General features: G+C 44.4%; 1 protein-coding gene across 1 annotated transcript in view; it reads right to left on the reverse strand.

The window, feature by feature from the left end:
* The window catches only part of PTPRQ (protein tyrosine phosphatase receptor type Q), a 1,724,016-nt gene that overhangs the window by 1,083,677 nt on the left and 617,276 nt on the right, over positions 1–23,063 (reverse strand). Inside the window, exon 26 of the mRNA XM_085652983.1 lies at positions 12,420–12,566. Within this exon, the coding sequence (XP_085509109.1) occupies positions 12,420–12,566 (147 nt within the window). The remainder of the gene's footprint in view (positions 1–12,419; positions 12,567–23,063) is intronic.

A 23,063-nucleotide genomic window follows, 5' to 3' on the forward strand; every position in this document is an offset into this window, starting at 1 on the left:
GGTGGGATTTACTATCCAATGCAAACGTTGATGTGAGTTGGACAGTATCACAAATGAACACAAAAATGTTCTATGTGCTGCTTTGCATTATTTTGTGGCAGTTGGGCATTCCATGGGTGGTGCATGGTTTTTCCATGCAATATGGATGTTGATTCAAATCCCTATTTACAAATCCCGGTAAAGAGGAATTTGTGCCAAAACCTTACGAGGAAGGCATAACAAGGAGAAATGTTTTAATTTCTCCTAGTTTTTCCAACTTTACATGTGTGCTGCATTGTACAGCACACATGCAAAGTTGGAAAAGCTTAAAGGCATCATTTTTGTACTGGAAGGTCTCCCTCCCAGTATGGCGCAAAGGTGTGTATGTTGGTGTCTGGCTTCCAAAAAGTAAAGTTCACTAGCACACAGGGAGAGAGGCAATGCACCATATCTCAGCCAGTACTGTACATTTTTTCTCTTTCCCTTTGATGCAAGACAGCACAGTACAGTATCTCTGATGCAGCATTGCCCTGTGTCAAACAATAGTAAATTTGGACCTCCATCTCACAAAATCACACTCACTGCCTGTCACTGACTCTCACTCACTCACGCATATGCTTACACATATAGATGTATGTGTACACGTGCACACACTCTTATCTCACATAAATACATTGCCACTTGCAAACAGACCTCAACATACATTTAAAAACATTTTTACTTACCACAGTTGCCACCAAAGGTTCTGTTTCAGTCAAGTGAGCTCCGTTTTTTATTACACTAATAGTGAATAATACAAAATTATTCACTATTGGTGGAGAGAAAAATGTGCTAAAAATAAGGAAGGTGGAGCCGCCCCTGTATTTTTGGGGGCAAATGTTCCACCTCTGCAGCCAAGAGTCACAAAGCAGTGTCAGGGGTTGAGAGGGGCAAGCCTGGGGTTGCTGCCCCAAATGACGTCCATGCTGTGAATATGCATTGGTGAGCAAAAATTCAGCAACTGCAGAATAATTGAATTCCAGTAGTACATAGAGGGCCAGATGTACTAACGTTTTTTTGTGGGCGCAAATGGGTTTTAGACTCGTTTGTGACTGCAAAAAACGTGTGGCCCATGTACTTATCCTATTTTGTGAGTCGCAAATCAATTTGCGACTCGCAAAATAGGATTAGTGACTTGCTATTAGGAAGGGGCATTCCAAGGGCGTCCCTTCCTAATAGCGACTCCTGAAGCTATGTATGACTGTTTTGCAACCGCAATTGCGTTCGAAAACAGTCGCAGTTTACCACCCTTCATGGAAGGGTGGTAAACCACTCGCAAACTTTGTGAGTGGCTCTCAAAATCTTTTTGAAGGGCAGGCTGTGGTCCCAGAGAGCACTGCCTGCCATTTCAGTTTCAGTTTTATTTTTTAAATGCAGCCCGGTTTCTTTTAAATAAAAAAAAAGAACTTCTTTATTTCAAAGGAGTCCCAGACATGGTGGTCTGCTGACCCCAGCAGGTCACCACTCCTGGGAATGCCAGCCATTCCCAATGGGGTTGCAAATTGCGACAGCCTCATTAATATGCATGAGGCATGCAATTTGGGACTCCATTGGGAATCGCAAACAGTGTCTCAGACACTGTTGTGCATCCCAATTTGCAAGTCGCAAATGTGACGCAATTTGCGATTCGCAAATTGGTGGGTCGTACATCTGGCCCAATGTGCCTGCCCTTGTCATACAAATTCACCAACTGTGAAACATAATTGAATTCTACACTGCTACATAATTTCCTGCCTATTGTACTTTGTGCCAATTTATTATAAAATAAGTGACAGCTCGAACTGCATAACACAAATACTTAATCACCAACTTTTAATTTGTACTTGCACTAACTATACATATGCCTCAAGTAGGAGTTAATTGTAATTTCATCGGTATTTTTTGCATATGATGGATAAGAATACACTGGGGTTCAATATCTATCAAATATTATAAATAATGCTATTATACCTGTTGCCCTAAAAATGGGATGTTAGCTACAGGTTTTGGTGCTTACTGCATGAAAATATGCCTACCCTTTTGGCCTCCCCGCCCCCCCCCCCCCAATTAAATTGGGGCAGGTTTGACTTTCCCAAATCTGAGCAGAAAATCTGAATACTGACACGGTTATAATTCTGCCACCCTTGAAAACAGTGGTTTGCATGGGTGTCAAATTTGACGATGAACTCGTAATGGAGGCCTATGAATGGAAATGCTTTCTATTTCAGTGCTCAATTGTACCTTCTAAACAGGCTCAGACTCATCTGGTGCTGTCCAAGGCGCACAGGAAAACATGCAAAGGCATCTGCAGAGCCAGACAGTGATTCTTGCTCCAGGAATGTTCCTCGTTGTTTCCTGTGATCTGAAACATTTCAACTTCAATGTTTTCTTTCATTAAGGACACTTGGCAATGGGAACAGCCCAGTGGTGAGAGCAACATCTAAGAGCTGCAATTACTTTGCCCAGGGTCTGTCTCCGAGATTTTAAGTTGGCAGGGCTGCACCAAGCTAGGTAAGGTCTAGCGTAAGCCTGGAGGGCAGGGCTGCCCCCAAGGTCAGGCACAATAGACACTTACCCCCCACGTTGTCCGACAACTTCAAAAGCCAATTGTTGCACCCCTGGCAACGGGGGGGGGGGGGGAAGTGGAGGGTATATGAACCCTCACCATATTGCTAGAGTTCGCTGTTGGCTTCTAGAAAGGCAGCACAATGGCACGACCAAGGAGAGAATGACAGAAATGATGGTTGTGAGCGTTCAGCTGTAAGGGCAGGCATGGATAGGGAGTGGTATAGCTACAGGATAGCCCTCTTCACAGTGAAGGTGAGTGAAGCAAGGCCACCCAGAGTGCAGGACAGCCAGAAGCACATCTACCAGAAGTGGTCTGCCAATCTGCGTGCCTGACTGCTCGAAGACAAATGATACAGGGCGCTTGCTTGAGGGTGACTGTTGAAGCATGTCCGCCGGAAGTGAAGGCTCACCTGATATGCCTGTCTGTCTGAGTCACAGCTATAAGAAATGGATGGCCATCCAGCAAGCCCAATAGACTGAAATTAACTAAGCTTATCTGTTGTACCATTTGTGACCATTGAAGCATGGCCACTGGAAGCGAAAGGTCGCCCGGTGTGCTTGATTGAACGAGGCAGGCTACCAGGAGTGGATGCCCCCCACCCCCCGCATGCCTGATTGACTGAAGAAGTATGAAATCTGTCTTTTGTGATTGATTTGTCATGAATGATTCAGCACATCTACACACCTTTCTGGCCACCTGATTAGACGAAGGGTTTGATGGTACCAGTATGGTGGTCAGCCAGTAGAGAAGCGAGTGTCCGGCAAGGAACGTTCACAGCAATGAAATACCACAAAGCTATCTTCTATTTAAACGTGGAACACAAATTGAATTTGAAAAGATCACTTGTAAGTGAAAGCAACCAATAAACTTCAGCTTTTACTCTTCCAAAAAACCAAGTGTGGTCGCTTCAGTGAGGATATGGGTGGGTGACACCCTCAGGGGTCCCGCAACTATGTAGCAGAGTGGTGGGCATTTTCCTTTGGAGGAAGGAGGGTGGTTGATGTGATATTAAGAAGACTGAGATAAAAAAAAAAAACAGTTACATTGATGTCAGGTAACACCAGGCAAGTTTGAAATTGGTGTGTGCCAAATTCGTGGAATTTGCTTTGGGCAATTAGGCAACATTGTAAAAACTAATATTAAAAAAAATGACACAAAATGGAAAACCTGGATTTGGTGCTGCATTTTTTTTGCAGCAAACAGCATGTAATTGTGTAACATGTAACAGAAGTTTCGCCAGGACTTTACTGAAAAGCCCTGTGAGTTGAGTTTTATGTGTGAATACTGGATGCCAACGAAGGCGTTCCATCGCTGCCCTGCTGGTACAAGACCCTCGCCCATTCAAGCACATTAACTTTCTTCTCCAATTGTTCGAAGTGTACTTTAAAAAGAGCATTTGAAAAAATATCACGCCAGTCACTGAAAATTAGGATAAATCATGAAGGCTTTCTTAACCAGTGTACCTTTTGGGGAAACGTCAGAACAAACACCGAGTCCATAATGATACCTACCGCCTCTTAGCAACGTTTAACTGCGACACGACCCAGGTCTCTTACCGTGGCGGGGGGACGGGGATCATAGGGTTTTCAAAGTGTCTGCGAGGCGGGGGTGCTTTTTATGTTTCAGTGCAGTGTGTGGTCCCAGCGAGAAAAAAGGCAAAGAGATTTGGGCACCATTTGTTCTCACCAGGAGGCGCGTGGGAGCTATCCTTTAGCCATGTACCGTGCACAGAGCTGCAGGTCAACTACAGCGCAGGCAAGAGGCTGTCTGGGCCGCCAATTGGGACAGGTCAATTCGTATAAGTTTCTGGTCGTTCAAGCCCGGCTAGACTTGACATGGGCAGCACATGAATGTTGCTGAGCTTAGCTGAGCAGGTAACTGGAGTATTGGCGCCCTCTAGAGGCATTAAATAGAGATAGACCTCAAGTATTCGGCGGGGAATGAAGTTGAATAGTTAGTTCTACAGTGGCCTAAACAAGCCCCCCGTGCGACTAGAAAGATAATAAGTCTGTGAGTCCCTTGGCAGAATTTGTACTCAAAAGTCAAAGTTACTTATAAGACGGAGCGGAGATCCCCTTGGTAAACCGTCTCCTAGGCTCGGCCAGGAGACCCAGGGTCGGACTGACCTATAGGGAAATGTAGCTGGCAGTGCTTGAATGGCTGTCTTGGAGGTCAGTGTGTGTAGGCCTCGTTTTTGAGCATTTGAGGGCCCCTTTCATGGTCTGGTGAGCCGGTTTTTACTGTTAATTTACGTGATGTTATCTACAAAGAGTCTTATTTACAAGCCTCTTGCGCCACTGTTGCGTAATTTTTAACATGGGAAAAGTGACGTACGGGTGGCACAAGGGGCTTGTAAATAAGCCCCAAAGGGCCTTATTTATGAGGCCTTGCGTCTGCTTTGCGCTGCTGTTGCGTCACTTTTTGTGACACAACGGCGGAGTAAAACATCCCCCCTCTTGCGTCCTCTTTACAAAGTGCCGCATCTAAACAGATGCGTCACTTTGCAAACCCCTGCGCTACATTGGTATAATGTGTGCAGGGGGGCGTTCCCACGCAAGTAAGCCACGTAGAAGTGACGCAGTGAAATCTGTGAGATTTCATTGCGTCACTTCTAGGACGCCATTGCGTCAATATCTTACGCCTGTCTCACAGCAGGCGTAAGACTGACGCAGGCCCTTTCACATGGGGCTTGCCCCATGTTAAAGGACACATTGCTGGGGTTGCATCACTTTTGTGACACACCCCAGCAATGCGTCATTTTTGCACCTAAAGGTACGTCAGAAATACTGACGTATCTGTAACTTCTTGCGACATGATGCGTCATACTGTAAATATGACGCATCCAGCATGTTGCAAGGAGGGCGCAATGAAAAGTGATGCATCGCTACCTTCCCTACCTTGCAAAACACCAACACAGCATGTCTTTACAAGTTCAAAACTGTCCCAATTTGAAATTGTAATACACTATTGTTAGCTATCTGATTGGCTAATAGAATGCACTTTTCTTTTAATGCCCAGGCTTATTTTCTATCCCAGTCCAACCCATCTACACTCACCTCCGCGTACCTAATGCAATACTCCAGGCCCTCATCAGCGGGGAGCTGCACCCTGGATTTCTTGCTGTCACTGAGTCACACGGAGCTTATGTACTGTTTAAACTCCAATGTGCATGCCCTAATGTTTCATTATCCAGGATGAATCAGCCACATTGGGATTCAAACCTGTGACGTGTCATAATTTAACACTAAGGGGGCCATCCAGTGTAGAGAAAAAAATAGAACGTGTTTTTATCCAAGTCAGCTGTGATTACAAGGCTTATTGCGGCATTATTCACTAGATGACGGCTTTAATCCACTGAGCTATTCATAATTTCAACAGACAAATGGCTTCTTTTTAAATAACCAATGTAGCCGTTTCAAATTAATCTTCCCCTTTTGCAGTTGTATATAGCGCTAACTCGACCCGAAGGTACTGGAGCGCTTTACATGAGCACTAGTTACATTACACTAGGTCACATTCATTTTTTTTTTTTTTTTGGGAGATTAAGTGATTTGCCCAGAATCACAGTATGTTGAGCCGGCGTCAAGACTCCAAGCAGGTTACCCAGTTCCAAAGTCATTGGATTTGGCCGTTAAGCCACATCTTCTTGTTGCCTGGATACACAAGTCAAAAAAGGATTTTAATTAACAAAATGTGATTGCAACAGTTCCAGACCGTTAGAAAACAGAAAAGCAAAAAAAGAAAGAAAGGGCGTATAAGGAAGTAATATCCTTTACGTGTTTTTATTCTAAAGCAAATAAGTTAAATGCATAAAATCTAGTTGAAAAGAATATATCTTTGGCTACATGAATATTGAAGCATGTTTTGTCAATTGACCTACCATGAAGATAGCAGTAACAAAACGGCAGGACTTTTTTTTCTCACGGTTATCTTTTTTTTCACATTCACTGATCACGATTATCTGCCACTCTAAATATTATCAAAGTCTCTGTTTTGTCTTTTATAGGATCAGTGGGAAACTGACATGGATTTGTACGTAACAATTGGGCATAATCAGTGAAGTGTGCCATCTAGTGGGATAATATGAGAAAACACCTGTGAAAAACCCTTGAAGCAAAATGATTTTTTTTAATTTAAAGAACCACTAAATGAGACCCTCGTGGAAGTTGAACAAAGATTTTTATTTACAGTCGGTCCAAAACCATCATCTTTCGAGCACTAGTTGATGTGTCTTTTTCTAAATATTTGATACCTCTGGTTTATCCTCATGTTGCATTTACTGCATTTATATTTGTGGCAGCCAAACATGAGACAGGCAGGAACCCAAATGTATGCCAAATATTTTACCTACATCACTCAGGCTGGCCATTCCAAGTCCCCATGGAAGAGAGGGAAAGGGGCACCTATTTTTTAAAATAGATTTCAAATGGAACCTATTTTTGTCACATTGTTCCTAAACCCAAATGGAATCTATACTAAAGCAAAAGCGCATATTATTGCAGAAAGTGCATCAATCCATAGTTCTACGCATGTCTTTATGAATAGCTATATGTCCAGAGTGCTAGGGTCACAAAAGACCTCTGCACTAGTGGCGGAGGCCCCACAGTCGTGGGGGAGTCTCTGTACTCGTCGTGGAATCTCTGAGTGGAAAGAGGATGTGGTGCAATGGCCAGAGCGGCCAGCTTTGGAGCTGGGGTACTAGGTTCAAGCCTTGGGGTCGACGCGACATCCTGTGATTCTGGGCAAATCACGTAACCTACCCGTGTCTACCAAAAATGAATTTGTCCTTGTGTGACATAACTGGTGCTCATGTAAAGCCCGCCAATAGCTTTGGGTCGAGTTTGCGCCATATAAAAAAACTGCCCAAAAAAAGGTCCTATGTGAATCAGGCACTGAGTATTTTAGGGCAACAGAAGATTTTGGTTTCTTCTTGGATCAAGGCAAATTCTGAGTCTGGCGATACAAAACCAATATGTGACTCCAAAATATACTTTACCCTGCAACCAATTTCCTATCCATTTGCCTATGTCATTTTATAACTAATTGATGTGGCCTCATCCAAAGGAGTGAAATGAGAATGGCATACCTCCAAAAAGGATAATAATTTAGAAAAAATACATAAACGTGCTATCATGATGGAGCAACATCAGACGCTAATATCTTATCTAAAGAGATAAAAGAAACAACTCCTGTCTATTCTGCTCCATTTTCAGTGACCAATGAAAAACTCATGGGTGTAAAGACGGTAGAAATGTAGAGCATTTAAAAGCAGAGGTCCGATTCTAGAGCAAGAGGTCACCAGCTTAGAATTGTAGCGGTGAAAGTACAATTACATTTGACTAAAGTCAGAGGACCGGCTTCCAGCACAAGTCATTGTGGCTAATTTACCCGAAGAATGTTTCAGTACTTAGGGACGAATTGAAGAGTGAGTGTGAAGACATAACTGGAAACCAATCAGTTGCACCTGTGTTAAACTAGGTAGAAAAATTGACAAACGAGTGAAACCTGGTACCAGAATTTGTTTTTAAAGAAATAAACAGCCAATGCCAATAAACAGGCTGTCTCACACAACACCCTCATCAGAAGACTCTGTGAGATTGGCATAGAAGGATCTGCTGTCAAATGTATCTGTTACTTCCTCATGTGAAGAAACCAAAGGGTCAGGTTGCCACCCTTCAGATCAGAGACCAAGAAACTGATATGCAGTGTTCCACAGGGATCGTACCTCAGCCCTACTCTTTTCAACAAAAATATAACACCACTCTCCAACATCATACGATCACAAGAGATCACCATTATTTCTTACACCGACGATACCCAACTCATCCTCTCCCTGAAAGACAAGACAAATACCACCAGAACCAACTTTACCAACTGCATGAACATGGTAGTAGACTGAATGCAAACCAACTGCCTCAAGCTCAACAAGGTGGAAGTACTGATTTTCAGCAACAGGACCTCCCCATGGGATTCCACCTGGTGGCAGGTGAAGCTAGGACCAACACCCACAGAACACTCAAGAAATCTAGAGATCATCCTAGATGCCAAGCTCAGCATAACGGCTCAAGTCAACGCAGTGTGCACCTCCTGCTTCCGCATCCTATGCATTCTGTGAAAGATCTTCAAATGGTATCCTCAGAGCACCAGACAGACCATCATACAAGCACTCATCAACAGCAGGCTGGACTACAGTGACACTCTCTATGCCAGAATCTCCAATCAACTCCTACACAGACTCCAGACCATCCAGAATGCAGCTGCAAGACTCATACTCAAACTCTCATGCCGCACCCACATCACACTGCACCTCAGGAAGTTTCACTGGCTCTCCATTCACAAGCTCAGCCAATTCAAACTTCTCACACACACAAAGCCGTACACAACCAAGGACCAGAATGAATATGGTACATTGCAACGAGATGTATTTCATTGCGTGCTTTTACAATGCGGTCGTTATAACGACCGCGTTGTTGGTACGCGATGCATTTACATCGTAAGTCATTACAACGACTTGCAGTAGGGGCCACGCTGGACTTTGGAATAGTATTAATTACTATTTCTATTCCAGTTTGTGCCACAGTAGGGAAGGTGTTGGCATTTATTTAGAAATACCTCAGCGCCCCCTTGTGCAAGTCGTTGCAATGACTTGTGATGTAAATGCATCGTGTACTAACAACGCGGTTGTTGTAACGACCGCATTGTAATGGTACAGCGATGTAATGACAGCGTTGTGAATGATGTTTCCCGACCAGAATACCTGAACAGCCGCATACACCTGCAACCCACCAGATGCCTACACTCTGCCTCACTAGCACACACACACTCTGCATCCGCAAAATCAAAACTAGAGGTTTCTCATTTTCCCACGTTGCACCCAAGGCATGGAACGACCTCCCTCAACACATCAGAGCCTCCTCCTCACTTATTGAGTTCCGCAAGAACCTGAAGCCCTGGATCTTCATATAAGCACCTTGGGCCCCCTCACCTACACCTTGCCCAAGCGCCTGAGTATATATCTTCTCAGGTGATTAGTGCGCTACACAAATCAGCATAACATAACAGCATATGTAATACTTAGATTATGCATATGGAATCATCACTGAGTCAAAGTCAAGAATATAGACATGCAAATATATTGACTCTACAATATCGACCATAAACGTAGCATAAGGATAGCCATACAGAGGAAAATATAGAATTACAATTCTTAACTTCACATTTTTGACCATATGTTGATAGTTGATACTATGGAGTTGACATAAGTGCAGGCCAACATTTAAACTTTGATACAAAATTAGAAGGGCCATGGAATCTGGCTAGAATTGGTATCTGTTCTTGCTATAGGGCCCGATTCACAGAACTAACTGAAGACAAAATCCTAAACTTACTACCATTTTGGTATTCACAGAAGGCACTTGCTCATTTTGGTATTCACAGAATGCACTTACTCATTGATGAGTAAATGCCTTCTGTGAATACGAAATGAGTAAGTGCCCTCTGTGAATACCAAAATGGTAGTAAGTTTAGGATTTTGTCTTCAGTTAGTTCTGTGAATCGGGCCCATAGTGTCTATGGCAGATCAGCCTAGCTCCGTCAATTCACACCATCAGTGGCCGGGAAATAGAGTGCAGTAAAGTACTCTTTATGTCCTTGTCTAAAAACTAAACAAAAGGAAGCACACTCTAACTCTAAAAGTATAGTTGACAAAATAAACCCCCTAGTGGAAATTTCCACTCACAAGTAACAAATCTTTTCAACCCGATCGATTTGCTTATCTTTTTTTACATCGACTGCTATGGAGAAAATGTCTGTTGACTCCAGCTACATTTGGAAAACTAATTGTTAGTGTTTTATTTCGTCTACTATGTTCAGTTGGCATCTAAATGAAAACTGTAGAGCGTCCAATAACACAATAGCAAAACCCCCATGGCAATCACCTGGATCCAGTTGACGTTATTTGCATGTATTCATCTGGGATTTTCATCAGACTCTAACCAGCAACTGCCAGCCTCGTTTGCAGACACTCACAACACCCAGTGTGTCCTAAGAAACCTTCCATAGCTGTTGCCATTTAGCAATAACAATGGTGTAGTAGTGCAGGTGCGGCTGGATTTCTCCTTTGCCTTTGACACCATTGACACGTCCCCGTGATAAGGACTCCATGCTGCGGGACGAACCAGGAAGGAGGGTGGTGGGCTTTATCTCTACAGTTAGATGTGGTCAGAGCTGACCCTGCTACCAGGACAGTTCACATACTAGTGGGTGTGGGTAACCTCAGGCTCTGTCCTGTCTTTACTGTCCTCGCTTTCTGTGTCTATCAGCTGAAAGGAGTGGTCAGTCCATGATGGTTATCAGGTGCAGAGAGTTTCAATAATCTTCCACTTCATATCAGAAGCTAGGGCAGGGAGGTTATACTCTACTTAGCAAGTTCCCTTACTGCTGTCTGAACATGGATGCCCAAAGCCACTTTCTTGGGCGGGATGCAAGGACACATCCATGCTGAACACGACAGTCTAATTTACGCATCATTCATACCACATTCAAGCACCTTGCCTTACTCTCAAAAACACCGGGAATCACCTCTGTGGAACAACTAAACCTTCTAATGTTGCAAACTCACGTGACAAAAAATCCTAGCTCGGTTCAGCAGGCTTCTGCACTAGTGAAAACCCCTGCTGCTCTCAAGCAGTGTCTTAGAACAGTGCGGGCTTCTTTACTCTTTCCCCTGACTACTGCAGGTGCTCGTCGTATGAACTGATCACCAATCACTTCCAGCAGCACAGACATCTGGATCAAGACTCTTATCAAACACTGGCATCATATCCACCCATTCCATATCAGCTGCAGAGTCCTTTAACGCCAGAAGTAGGGAATTGTTCGCTATAAACAATCCGATGAATACATTGTATTCAGCTTTTTAGAGTTCGTTTCTTTTAATTACGCTTTTAAATTATTCAATGCATAATACAATACATTAAGCTTTTTTGCACTACATACATTAAGAGAGATTCATTCAGCATCTTATATTCCCCCATATAAGATGCTGAATTACAATTTCCCTCAATTGTACCACATTTCCCTATCGTATAAGTGGGCCCCCTCTTTTCTAATCCCCATATCTCCTCCAAGACAAGTTCAACCCGATTGAGTCGGAGGAACTCATTGTTATCGCCCCGCCCCGCCCCTCAGAGCCACTGTGCCTTGTGAAGGCAATCACCTCTGCTCAAGCGCATGATCTGTCCAGAAATTGGGTGCAAGAGCCATGTAATGATAGCAACGATAGTGACAATGATGACAACAAAGGTAGCACAGAAACAGTAATAATAATAATACTACTGACCCAAAACCCTTATGAACGACCACAGACAGGCTATCTTGTCTTCAAGTACCAGTAAGGGAAAGAACAATGGAAATCCATAACTCTCCCAGCTCCCATGGACTGGAAATACTCGTTCTTTCACATCTAACTCACACATTGTTGCTGCTCTTCTTTCTTTAAAGCACGCTACTTTCCCAAAGATGATCGAAACAATAACACGGTTTCTGTTATTTATCTTTAAACTATCACACGACAAGTACAAACAATTAACTGCGATGAAATAGCAAAAAGAAAAATGTACATTGATGTGCATGCCAGCAAAGCTCTCCCCATTTATTTTTATAAACATTGCACAGGGACAATGTCTTTGAAAGCTATTTTAAGACACTCGTATACATGCAGACATAAAGAGATACGCCATTTATTGCCATATATTTGAAGATAACCCTGTCCATACTACTCGGATGTTTAATGTTAAATTGACAGGGTACCCTTTTACTGGTTTAATGCACGATGTTCAACTCTTTTAGTTACCTTCAGTAGGAGTGAAAACACTTATGTTCGATTTTGGCCCAACTCCAGCGCTTGTTTCACCACTGACATAAGCATCATAGGTTGTGTAAGGTGTTAGATTTGTAAAGGTAAACTTGAGATCCTTTGTGCTGTTATCCAAGAGGCGACCTGAGGAAGAACAGATCATATTTCAACATGCGATAGAATTGCATGGCACGTTGCATAGCATGCACAAACAATTTCCATGGGGAAGATATATTTTAGTTTGAGATGGTGGTGAAATGTTCTGGTACACCTTAAGTGAGAGAATCACAACTATAGATTTTAATGTGTGATCTATACATTAATATTGGGACTTTGGCAAAATACCATTCTGGACAGTAACGCACCATTTATTGACTCTGATTGGGAAAGGATATTGACATGCCTCAAGACGCTGTTTTGTACTGCACAGTTCAGCCTCATCCAGTTTAAAATTCTACATAGGGCCCACCTCATCACAAGAATATTGCAGAAGGTATACTCGATTAGGACAGAGGAACACCCATGCTGCTGATGAGAGGAAGCAATTTTTGTGCATAGTGTGGGCCTGCCCAGTAGCTGAAGATTTGTGAAGACGGGTAGTCTCCCCCTTAACAGGAGTGTTTGCAGAGACATACTCATTAACACACTGTCAACTAGGCCTACACCATAGGCAAACAAACAGAAAAATGTGATAGAAATATGTGGCCCTTTTGTGGTTGCTGGTCCACTACCTGCTCTTAAAAAATGAAAAGAAAACTTTTCATTTTGTTTTTGAAATGTAATCTGTTTTCCATTAGGGAAAACAGCTTGCATTTAAAAAAAAACCTTTGCTTTATTTGAAAGCAAACACAAACATGGTGGTCTGCTGGTCCCAGCACACCACCATCCCTGTGATTTAAGCGATTTCCAATGAGTCACAAATTGTGACCTACCTCATGAATATTAATGAGGTAGTTCAATTTGCAACCCATTGGGAATCGCAAACAGTGTAAATCACACTGTAGTACATATCTGTATGCGATTTCCTAATGGCAGATAATCACAAACTGAAACCTATGTACATCTAGCCCTAGATGCAAAAACTGTACTTAGAAGTCACTAGCAGTCAAAAGGTTCCAAGGGGCCAATGCAAATCCAAAGTTCAGGCTGACTGCAATGAAGGGCAGGCCGGCTACAGGACCCACTCAGGGTCCGCTGAGAAAGTAGCTTGGATGGAGCAAAGCACTGACACTGAGGGCACAATGCGTTGATGTTTTCCTCGCAGTTGGGTCGCTGCGACGTCCTCAAGCTGTCATGTAGTTCCTATAAACCTATAGAGTATCTGCGCATTTAGACAAAATAGACTGTGGGATTCATGTCCAGACTGATTCCAAACACCCCCACCGGGTATGTTAGCCTGTATACCAGCTAGCTCACAGTGCCACTGTAAACTCCTCTTACCAAGGAGAGAATATTTCTTGGCAACTATCGAACAAGGCAACTCTGTCCCATCAGGGATCGTGGAAACAGTCCAGTACTTTTCACTCAGTCACTCATTCTCACTTTGTCTCAGAGAGATACACAGAATAAACTGTGGAGACGTTTTCAAAACACATTTATTGAACCAGCGTCATTCTAGTGTAAAATAGGTGTGCTGAAACAAATATAAGACAGAAACAGATGTAAATGATTATAAGCACCAACAGAGTATAAGGATGGTAGATCTCTACCATAGTGCTAGAACAATGAATACAGGCAGGTATACAAAATACATGACAGTACTAATGAGTACTCCTAAAATGCAACCCTAAGTAGATGTACCTAAATGTACCTAGCATGTATGTAGGTGTAGAGCCAAGAATCCCTCTAGTATAAAGTCAACCCCGTTACCTGAAGTGGGAGACTGTGGGACCCAGTCTTTGTCTCGAGATGGACACCCCAGTGAGGGATGGAAGCTGGAGTGTCTGCATGCAGGAACCTCAGCGTCTTGCGGCAGTGTGTCAGCATGGAAGTGTTTTTTCTCCTCTGCCTGCCTCAGTAAAGCTATGGTGTTTATATACCCAAAGTGGTACCCTCAGTGGATCTACCTTGCTGTGTCATGTCGGACTTAGGATGATGGAAGGAATGACCCTTTTACATAGTTATTATGCAGGAGATGGTAGTCCTGCTGAGTTTCCAAGAATTCTTATGCATAATGAATGAGGCTAGTTTTCAGGGAAAACCCCACGTCACTTAAGCAGTACCGTAACTAGGTAAAAGGTCAATTCCAAGAACTGTTATGTAGTGTAATGGCAGGGGAAATATAGATAAAAGGTCTGGTAACTACCTGAGTCTATATCGGGTACCTATATGAAACATAACAAAGCTTTGCTGATGTGTAGACAAGACGTTGTCGTCGAGCCACGCAGAACATCATTGTCGGGCCATGCAGGCTGTGCAATCGCTGTTGTCGAACAGCTTCTGCGTCAAAGGGTGATGCACCAATTCTGACCAGTGCAGTGGTGATGATGCATCGGTTTTGTGAAAAATAGCCGCAGAACGCACTTCAGGGGTCCAGAACTTGGAGGGGGCACCTCAGGCAAGGGTAAAACTCACAGAAGGCAGAGTCCAGCTGAACTAGCAGAATTGAAGGAAGTCTTGTTTGTCCCTGAGACATCAGAAAACAGGAGGCCCTTGGAGATCACTTGGCGGGAAGGCAGAGTCCAGCTCTCCTTCAGCAGAGTCAGAGAGCAGCAGGGCAACAAGCAGAAAAGCAGTCCATACAGAAAAGTAGTCCAGTTGGGTCCTTTAAGCAGCATGGCAGTCCTTCTGACAGAGGTTCAGTCCAAAACCCAGAAGTGTCTGATTTTAGGGGTCAGAGACCCAGTACTATTACCAAAAAGTGCCTTTGGTGTAGGGAGTGACTTCAAAGCATCTCTCTGAAGTGCTCAAGGATCCATTTCAACTCAGTCCTATCTGTAAGGCTATTGGTGGGGGGTAAAGCACTGCTTTGTGTGTGGACATGACATGACCTATTGAAGTGTATGTGTCAGCCCCTCCCATTCCTCCCTGCCCAGGAAGACATTTCAGAATGCAGATAAGTGCTCAGAATGCAGATGCACCTCACCTTCCTGTGTTTGTGGCTGTGTAGAGGGAATGCACAAAGTTTAGCTGCCTCCCACCCCAGACGTGCATTGGAGACAGGCTGTAAGGCGCAAAAGAGCTGAGAGCCTAGAAATATCCACTTTCTAAAAGTTGCATTTCTAAAATAGTAATGTTAAATCCAACTTCATCAGTAAGGATGATTTATCATTACCAGTAAAAACATATGAAACATGAAAAAGCTCCTCATCTCTGATCAGGAATTTCTGCTTAAAAGTGTATTTAGGAACTCCCAATGCTGACCTATGTGAGGGGTAGGCTTCACAGTAGTGAAAAACGAAATAGGCTGTTTGCCACTACCGGGACATGCAAAACATAAAAGTACATGCCCTACCTTTTATTTACATGGGACCCTGCCCCTAGTGTTACTTAGGGCATACCTTAGTGGTGACATATATAATAAAAGGGTAGCTTAAGGCCTGGCAAGTAGTTTTAAATGCCAATTCAAAGTGGCAGTATACTTCATACACAGGCACTGCAGTGGCAGGCCGGAGACAGGTTTGAAAGGGTACTTCTGTGGGTGGCACAATCAGTGTGGCAGCCCAGTAGTGGCAGTTGAAGTTCAGGGCTGGGTATATGGTATACCACTTTACAAGGGACTTCCCAGTACAACAAATACACCAATCAAGTATACACCAATGTAGTTATGTTTTTTGAGGGGAAGCACTTCAGCACTGGTAAGCAGTAGCCAAGTGCTCAGAGTCCTAAAACCAACAAAACGAATCAACAAAAATGGGAGGCAAAAGGTAAAAAGTCTGGAGAAAAGACTACCCTACGGATGACAGGTCTAACAACCTGTCTTAGATTCTTCAATCTAGAAATTTCTTTTGCATACTTTGTGAGCCACTTTGAGCTTTGTACAGTTCACAGACACCTGAACTCTTTGCTGTTGACTGAGGCATTTGAATGTGGACTGTTAGAAGCCGGAGTCCCCGTCACGCACACTGTCACTAAATGCGAGACCCGGGACTCCTCTCTCAACGTTAGGCCAAGAAAGGACCCCGTTTGAGATAGCCTTGCTCACCCCCTTAGTAGCTTGGCACGAGCAGCCAGGCCTATCTCCAAGGCACGACTGTACAGTATGTGCAACCACGCCCACAGCAACCCACTGGTGACACCACAAATGGACTCCACACAAGTTTGATAAAACGAGTATAAACTTTATATAAAAAGATATACGATCAGACCACACGATACAAAAGTCAACATAGAATGACTGGTAATATTCGTTCCGTCTGGCTGGTAGGTTCAAATCCCAACCACCGCTTTCCAAAAACTATGCTGGTCGTAATGCGAGAATCACACACGTTGCAATGGACAAGCAATAGTGCTCTGCGTAACGATACACTCCTGTGCTGGCCAAAGGAGAAATAATATAATGCTTAACGATGCACCCCGTTACCTTGCAATGGGAGAAATAATGCAATGCGTACCGCTACAATCATATACTGCACAATGAAGGAATAAGGCAATGCATCCCACCCCAATCACGTACTTTGCAATTAAGAAATGGTGCAATGCGCACCGCTACAATCATGTACTTTGCAATTAAGGAATAATGCAACACGTAGCTACAATCAGGTACTTTGCAATGAAAGAATAATGCAATGCGGACCGCTACAATCCTGTACTCTGCAATGGAGAAATAATGCAACGCGGGCTGCTACAATCCTGTACTTTGCAATGAAAGAAAAATGCAATGTGTAATGCTACAATCATGTACTTCGTTATGCAAAAATAATGTCAGGCATCTTAAGACAGTCCGGCAGTTTGTTAGCAGCAATATGGGCAATGTGTATTATGACAATCAGCCTCTTCGATAACAGTTACCCCCCACAAGTATCAACGATGACAGGAAGTACGGCTTCTTACTCGGGCCTCAGTACTGCCACTCCTACGGCCAGAAATGGCCCCAATGTGGGACAAAGTAAAGGCTCACATCGTCAGCAGGAATGAGAGGCTGAGCGAGTGTCCCTCCGAGCCCGCACCCCACCCAGGTAGTGATCCACGTTACCTGGAGGCGTGACCCCACTCTCCTCTCCTCCGTCAGTGAACTGGGCTTTCTGTGTAGAACTTTCTCAAATGGCCTCAGCAGCTCGGCCTGGCAGCTCAGCTCCTCCGGGGCTGCCGGTCCGGGCCACGACTGTTAGGAAGGTCTCAGGTGGCCGCAGGGCACACGTACCGCACACCTCTGAGATTGCGTTGCCCCGGGTGCATGTTCACCCCAGCACACTCCGGGTCTCTTCTGGCACGAAGCCACACACACAATGATAATGAGACTTCTTTGTCAACTCTGAGTGCACATTCACCAGGCACTCCTTCCTACGGTCTGAGTTGGCACCAATACACACACACTGCGTTGCTGAGACTCACTTTCTTCCGGTGCACACGACGATCAGCCGATCACCTCCAAAGTCCCAGGTTGCACCAAAGCACCCATGCAGCTTCACTGAGACTTAATCCAGGTGCTCTTCACCAAACCCCTTCGGCCGCACCACGACACGCTCACCGTGTCCGAGCCTCACTTCTCCGGTGCACACGATGACCAGGCGCTCTTCACCAGCGCCTCCAGTGCACCCCGACACGCACCCAGTGCGTCCGAGACTCACTCCACTTCCGATGCACGCGCTGACCAGGTGCTCCTCACCAACGCATCCTGTGCACCATGACACGCACCCTGCACGTCCGAGTCTCACTCCTCTTACGTGTGTCCAAGATCACAGGGCACACCTTCCGAGGTTCATGCTGCCACAACACACACCCACCGCGTTGCTTGAAACTTCTCCGGGAACTTTTATGTTCCTGTGCTTCCAAACAGAGAGCCAGCTCACCTAGGGCCCTTGAGGTTACAAGACACAGCACTAAGCACAGTCTTCGTCAAGCAGGGGAACCCAGCGCCCAAAGCACAGTCCCAACAGCCTCTTCCTCAGTTAGAACAGCAAACTGCAGAACTGCCCCAGACCACGAAGCAAGGGTCAGTTCTCCCCCAGCAGTCTCTTCAGTTGCTCCTTCCTTAGCAGAGGTTCCTCTTGACCGCGAAATGAGTCCAAGCCTTTTCAGTTTCAATCCATTTCTGTTTCATTCCAATGTTCAGGGGTCCCAGCTCTCATAGTTATACCCCTAAATGTCTTTGAAGTTTGTATGTGTTCAGGGTTACTGACCCCTGTCTAAATCAGTTCTGAGTGTCTCCCTCCCAGTGTCACCTTTCTCCCTTTGATACTGGGGGTCTGGATCCTTAATCACTCAGCACGAGACGGGTCAATTAGTTTATAGCAGCAACCCAGGCCTCTTCACCTCCCGGGGCTTCTCTTCAGCTGCAGAGCACACTGGTGCCATCTCAACCCCTCCCTGGGTCAAAGATCTCCCCCAGCTCCTCTCACCTCTCAGATCCAGACAGTCATTCCACATTCAGCAGAGACACACAGAAATGCTTAAAGCACAAGACTCAGCCACTTTCTAAAAGACTGGTTTCTGAACACACCGTGACAAAACCACTTTCATAGAAAGATGTGTTATGACACTGTGAGTTCATGCATTCTAAACTTCACCTCACCAATCTATGGGAAACTAGGCTAATAATCACAATACCCAGCCTCCCCTATTCTGTCCTATGGGCAAGATGGCTTTTCACCAGTGAAAACGAAATGGAGTGCTTTCACTGTCAGGACATAGCACACACCTCAGTATATGTCCTGCCTATTACTTACACTGCACCCTGCCCAGGGGTTACCTGGGACCTACCTTAGGGGTGTCCACTGTGTACGCAAAAGGGAAAGTGAAGCAAGCCTGACAAGTGGTTGCACTTGTCAGGACAACATGCTAACTTAGCACACTGCGCGCAAGCCCTACATTGCAGGCCTGTGTTGTCTTCCCCACGCGCCTTTGCATTACTAGCCCTGGCACACTCAGTGCACATCACTTGGGATTTTACTAGTAAGGCAAACATACCAATCATGGCCAACCAATTACCATTACACTTTACACAGGGAACACTTGTACTTTGACACTGATAAGCAGTGGCAAAGTACCCAAAGCATCTAAATTGGCAACTCCATGTCAGGAAAACGATCTAGGGGTAAAGCAAAAAGTTCTAGGGAACTTTAGCCCAAAAGGCCAAGTCCTACACAGACAATGAAAAGTGTTTTTGCAGCATATATTTTAGAGTATGCTATGTTTAGTGTCATGTTGATTTAGAAAAAGCTGTTTCCTCAGAGTTGATTTTGCTATCGAATTTCAGTTCCACATTCCAAAATTCATACTGGTCTTGGATTCACTGGGGTCCCACTTTTTCTTCACTGAAAATTTTTTCTTTTTGGTACAAATTCCAGAAATGTCATCATTGGAGTTGAAACGGCTGATACTAGTTGAATTGTCTTCATATAAAATCTTCACTGCTGAAGAAATGCCAACGATGAGACACCTGTAGAGAAATAGTCCCAGGTATGCCAAGAATATGGTCATGAAATATGACTGGAAGTTAAGGATGATGATGGGATCTCTTATTCAAGCCCAACTTTACAAAGATTCAGACTCCTTTCAGACAACCTTTGCTTCTCTAATTAGGTGTTCTGAAAGAATGTTGATTCCCATGGCAAGAAAGCCAAAAACCTAGGGTGGTAAAGTTCCTGAAGAGGCACAGACCAGGCACTTTAACCATCAACAGACAGATTTATTATTTGAGAAATGTAGGTCATATTTTAGAATCTCCATCACTTTTCCAGAGTCATAAATGTAGTCGCAAAGACCAACTAAATATGTTGATGCTTAACAGAAGCAGAGGCATTGTATTCAGAAGCACACATGATGCTGCACTTTGTTCCACGATTAAGCCTATGTGTCTGTCTTTCAATGGCATTTTTTTACTTTGCAGTGTTCAGCTTGTGTCTGTAGGGTGTGTGGTGATTGTGAGAAATCAGGGTCAGAGGTTTCCAAAGCAATTATAAGTTTCTGTGCCCAAACTGAAAAAAACAAGGTCTATCACTTCTCCTGTCCTGGGGCCCCAAACTGTAAATCTCCAAACTAGGAACCAAGCACACCTTTTAGCACTTAACTCTCAGGATAGTGAGAGTGAACAGACCAAGGTTTACTTGGGGAGGAGCTGTGATCTAGAGGCACACCGAACTCAGCAGCGCAACAAGTAGCAGAAAACAGAAATATCCCAATACGTATCATATTTCTTCCTTTAACCAGACTTCCTAATAACCAAAAGGACCGAGCACAAGGTTCATGCACTTCAGAACCTCTAAGCAAAAACACAGCCTCTGGAAATGCTTCCAACCAGGAAACATTCTCCCAGAGTTATAGATTCAATGACCCGGGTAACTCAAGCCTGCAACTTTTGGAAACAATGGGGACACTAGTAGCAGGATTTTTGAAGCTTGAGGCACCCCTCAAGCACACTTTACTCCTTTGTGTGGTGCCCCTGTCATTCTGTGTAACCACAATGCCAATTAGGCAAAATGTTATGGCTGCCCACTCCGCCTCATGGGGTGCACCTTGCAGCCCGCAGTGATTCATTTGTTAAGGCTGAGCCCTGTTTATTTTAGTTTTTTGTGTGTTTATGTTCTTCCTACAAAGTGCCCACTGGCATTTATTTTTATAAGTGGTGGGCCCCTGCCCCAACTGTAGGGCACCCACACTCAGTGCAGGGTTTGGGGGCTGGATGGCAACTTTCCTGTGTGCGTTGGCCAGCACTCTCTCTTTGAGGCTGGGTGGGGAAGCAGTGTTCCACTGCTCTCCTGCTCTGCATACACCTTAGCTTGTAGGTGTGAGTGGGGAGTAGGAAGGGCAAGCAAGACTTGCACCGACAATAGAGATCCACAAGACAGAGGGCCTAGTGTTCCCCAGGTAGGATGCTTGCTACAGGCAGATCCCACCACTTGTCGGGGGAATGAAAATTGTACACCATTACATTTTGGTGATTCACCAGAGGCAATAAGCTTCCTCATAATCTTCTCCATGGGTTATATCAGTTTCCATTTTGGGATTTTCCTCCATGCATCTGGCTTCAGGGCCTCTGCAGCACCAACAAGGAAGTCTGGATCAGAACAGCAAGCTCACTGTAAGATATTTCTGGACCCAATGGGCTAATGTTAATAGGGTTTTGTGATATTGGCTCCTGGAGGTATGCTCCAGACACCAGGAGTGGTTATTTAGGTAGATTAGGGAACGCACCTCTTTAAAGGTTTGGTAGTTTTCTGGATTATGCTTTTACAGTCCCTAGCCACTGCTGTCCTTTCAGCAGAAGTTGGTTGAAAAAGCTTTCAAACCTGATCATTTTCTTATCTGCACACAGTGTATTTGCCTAAGGACGTCCTTCAGCAGCACCACATGGCCGACAAGTCAGATTACGCTCCCTGTCTGCACTCCCCAAGCATCTCATGCCTGTAGACATTCCAGGGACAACTGTGTGTTCTGCAGGAGTCTGTGGGACCCCCTCCAAGGATACCACCCACAGGATCAGTTAACAGTAAGTCTAAAAGGATTTGTTCCTTTATTCAGGATCCCAAGCAAGTGCATGCACTCCAGTCCCCCAGAGGCAGTGAGAAGGCCAGAGTACAGGAAGTACAATTCCAGAGCCAGTCCATTAGCTGCACTCTAGATAAAGGTTCATGAGCAAGCTGGTCAATCTCTCCACTTCTGTGGTCCCACTCTTCTCAAAGTTTCTTGTGAATCGGTTTATAATTGCAGGCGGAGAGTTCTTAAAAGTGGGTGTCACTACTCAACTGAGAGATGCCAAATCACGCATCTGACCCTAACATACATTTCCTGAAAATAGCCCAGATGTCTGCACATCAGTGTGGGAACTTTCAAAATGGCACAATCAACTAAGGGTCTGTAAGATCTCTCCTCCAAGCCTAATTTCACCCAGCCAAAATAGCTTTTCTCTTCTCAAGGACTTCAAAGGAAACTCTTGGTGTGACTGGTGCCAGAGGCGAGCCCAATCTTCTTTTGCCTAAGTGAGAACAAAATACCCAGTCTTGACAGAGAGAGACAGCTAAATCCCTTCTGTAGGTTTCTCCCACATCTTCCTTTTCACAGGTTCTAACTCCTTCCAAATGAGCCGGTTATTCAGGGAGAGGTTTTGAAATGCAACCTGGCCTAATGGGTAATTAACTTGGCCTAGAAGGGTAGTACAAATCCTGAATCTGCCTCAGGGAAATATTGAATATTACAAGATACACAAAGAAAAGCATATATGTCAAAAGTAATATTATAAAAGTGCCGTGGCCACTTGAAAATATAGAAAAAGTTCTTCAATAGCTATCCAAAATTATATTTCCAACTCACAACACTACCGATTTACACTTTAGCCAAAAAGAAAGGGGGCATTTCTTTTTGGATTCCCCATCAAATTATTTAATTCGGACTACATGGGCCACAACCAATTTATTCTGGGTCCCATTCTCAACAGGGCTACCTGTGTTCAGAACAGACTTTCTCCCTAAGCCTGCACACATGTGCGCATGTTTTTGCATATGTGTTCAAGCATAGTGAGTGCAGCGCCCCTTAATAAATCTG

Source organism: Triturus cristatus, chromosome 4_1, assembly GCF_964204655.1.
Source record: "Triturus cristatus chromosome 4_1, aTriCri1.1, whole genome shotgun sequence".
Taxonomy (NCBI): Eukaryota; Metazoa; Chordata; class Amphibia; order Caudata; family Salamandridae; genus Triturus; species Triturus cristatus.